We start from the raw sequence: 3,108 nt of genomic DNA, 5'->3' as shown, positions 1-3,108 counted from the left end.
CTCCCTGACCCACAGACCCCTCCCTGACCCATAGACCCCCCCTCCCTGACCCACAGACCCGTCCCTGACCCACAGACCCCCTCCCTGACCCACAGACCCCTCCCCGACAAGAACAGCAGGACAGCAAAAAGTCACGCTTTGGATACACGCGCAGGGCGCATCCACCTCACCAGTGTGGATGTAATAAAACCAAATGTTTGAACTCCGGGGGGGGGGATGCGTGTGTGTGTGTGTACGTGGGGCGGGGGTGTCTGCCGCGGATAATAGAGGACGAGGAGAAGAGGGGTGGACTTACTTCTAATTTTATCTGACTTATTTAATTTAATGTTTATTGTTTTTTTATCATCCTGCAGGCTCTGAGAGAAAATTAATTTGAAGCTGAGATTTTCTTTTATAAAAATCGTTAGATTACTCTAAAGCAAAATGAAGGAAAATCTGTGTCAATTACAGACATTCTGTTCACGTGAGCAGCTGTCAGTCAGCACCTGTCATCCTCCAGACACACGACGGAGCGTGTCTGAACCAATCACTTTTGTTGACACTGATCAGCTGACTGATTTAAATACATCTTAACATTCATGAGGTACTATACATAGACTGTTTATGGTTGAGTGTGGGCGTGTAGAGGGTAGAACCTGAGGCGGGACCTCGTGCGCAAACTCTGACGTGCGGCTGTGATTTATAAAGGAAGGATGCACAGAAACGTGCGTACGCACTGTTTTATAAATCTGAATTTTTTTTTGGCATACACCATTTCTGCCTTTTGGCCGTATGTTCACATTTAGTATGGTTTCCACGCAATCCTTTATAAATGAGACCCCTGCTCTGTAAGGAACATCAGGTACCATCAGAACTGGAGAACCGAGGGTTTAGTTGCTTGTTATGTTAGCTGACTCAGTCACACCTAGAGGAATGAATATCACCCACCACACTTCCAGATTAAAGTTCCTGTGATGGTGAGAAGAGGCAGAGCTGTAATTAATTCAGCAAACAGAAAAAAATGGCTGCTTAATTTGAACTGGTTCATCATCCCCTTCAGGATAATCTCCAAATAAGGAGGTGCAGTGAAGTGCTGAGTTCTGTGTTTCTGACCCGGTTTGACAGAAGCTCTCTTGTGTTTCAGGCTGTCTGGGCCTTGGGGAACATAGCAGGAGATAACTCCGAGTGCCGGGACTTCGTGTTGAACTGTGGAATCCTCCCGTCTCTGCAGCAGTGAGTGTGTTTTTGTTTGTTTCTCTCCTGTTATTCCGTTCAGCTCGTCTTCAACTCAGGATTGAATTTGTTTTGTTCAGGCTGCTGGTTAAATCGAACCGTCTCACGACGACCCGAAACGCCGTGTGGGCTCTGTCCAACCTGTGCCGGGGGAAGAACCCACCACCAGATTTTACCAAGGTGAGTCTGTGTCCTGTCACCAACCTCCTGTTTCGCTCTGCCGGAACTTATTTCATCTTTTTGTCCTTCTAGCCGTGTAGTGAAACCAGCTGAGTGTATCTGTCTTTGTTTTCAGGTGTGTCCTTGTCTTAGTGTTCTGTCCAGGCTTCTGTTCAGCAGCGACCCAGACGTTCTGGCTGATGCTTGCTGGGCTCTGTCCTATCTGTCCGATGGACCCAATGAGAAGATCCAGACAGTCATCGACTCGGGAGTCTGCCGCCGGCTGGTGGAGCTGCTGATGTAAGAAGCTGTTTTTCTCCTCAGCACCAGGGCAGCAGGTCCAGGTCCATGAAATAAAGGATCTGAGACAAACAGAGGAACAAGCTTCAACACTTCTCTACTGCAGAGGAAGAATTACAAACTGCATTATTTAGAATGAGTTGTCAACACAGTCATAGCTAGAAAAGTTACACTTTTATGTTAAAATACCAACTGAGTCCTGAGTGACTGCTGAAGTTAGAAGCTAAACGTGAGCTAAAGTTACAACAATCACACCAAAATCTAAAACAAACATGACTAGCTAAAAGCTAAAATATTAAATGTTGTATAACACCGTCAGACTTAAACATTTTGATATTTGAGTTCTTAAAAATACAGATGTAGTTGGACTAAAAAACAAAAAAGGAGAAGTGAATTTAAACAGTAAAACAGCATGAATGCAGTCCACCAGGGGCCTCATGTACAAAGACTTGCGTGGATTTCTTACTGAAACCTGACGTACGGTCAAATCCAGAAAACTGCGTATGCACAAAAAAATCCAGACATATCAAACTGTGCGTACGCCTGAATCCACGCACATTTCTTTTGTACATCACAATTAACGTGAAACTGAGCGCAGGTAAGACACCTCCCCTGACACACCTTCATTAACAAATGTTAAACAGATGCAAATTACTTCCTGCATGTGTGAAGGACACGTTTGAGTGATCCCTGCACGATCAGAAATGATTTCTAACGTCATAAAAATAATGAATTAAATATAAAGTGAGTGAGAAAAACAATCCTAAGTAAAAATAGGAATAAAATATGTTTATCACGTAAAGAACGTGTGTGTGTGTGTGTGTGTGTGTGTGTGTGTGTGTGTGTGTACGCGCGCACGCTGCTGTGTTGCGCAACCGGCTTATCACTTTGCGCATGAGTTTATTACCATAATTACTGTAAACACAGAGGAACTTAAATGTTTGGTAGAACATAGATCTTAGTTTATTTCATAGCTGATATGAGGAAACGAGTCTCTGCGTCTCAGAGAGTTCACATGACGTGACGTGATGTTGGAGAGTCCACACAAAGGCTGGTGCGCGCGCTCCAGAGCGCGACCACAACTCAGCCTTATGGTGCGTTCACACCGAACGCGATTTCAGCGTCAGGAGCAGCAGGTTTACATACAAAGTCTATGGTGGAGGCGCTTCAAGCAACGTCGGGAAGTTCTGCGGCGCCTCAAGCGCGATTAGAGCAGCGCGATTTGGACGATTTGGACGATCTGAGCGTCGAACGCTCAGATCGTCCAAATCGTCCAAATCGCTGAAGTTAGAAAATCTGAACTTTTGCAGCTCGACGCGCAGCGTCAACCAATCAGAGAGACTCCACTGTGTGACGTAGCGACATATTTCCCGACGTTGCTTGAAGCGCGTCCACCATAGACTTTGCATGTAAACCTGCTGCTCCTGACGCTGAAAT

At 45.5% G+C, this 3,108-nt stretch overlaps 1 protein-coding gene across 1 annotated transcript in view; it reads left to right on the top strand.

Annotated features, from left to right (window-relative positions):
• Nucleotides 1-1,123: 1,123 nt before the first annotated feature.
• The window catches only part of kpna5 (karyopherin alpha 5 (importin alpha 6)), a gene marked incomplete at its 5' end in the record, with an annotated part of 15,679 nt that continues 13,694 nt past the window's right edge, over nucleotides 1,124-3,108 (top strand). The window contains 3 exon segments of the mRNA XM_014026330.1: nucleotides 1,124-1,212; nucleotides 1,293-1,392; nucleotides 1,508-1,671. Of these exon segments, the coding sequence (XP_013881784.1) occupies nucleotides 1,124-1,212; nucleotides 1,293-1,392; nucleotides 1,508-1,671 (353 nt within the window).

Source organism: Austrofundulus limnaeus, unplaced genomic scaffold, assembly GCF_001266775.1.
Source record: "Austrofundulus limnaeus strain Quisiro unplaced genomic scaffold, Austrofundulus_limnaeus-1.0 Scaffold543, whole genome shotgun sequence".
NCBI lineage: Eukaryota > Metazoa > Chordata > Actinopteri > Cyprinodontiformes > Rivulidae > Austrofundulus > Austrofundulus limnaeus.
Note: the sequence above shows the minus strand (reverse complement) of the source record. Positions and strands in the feature narration are given on the sequence as shown.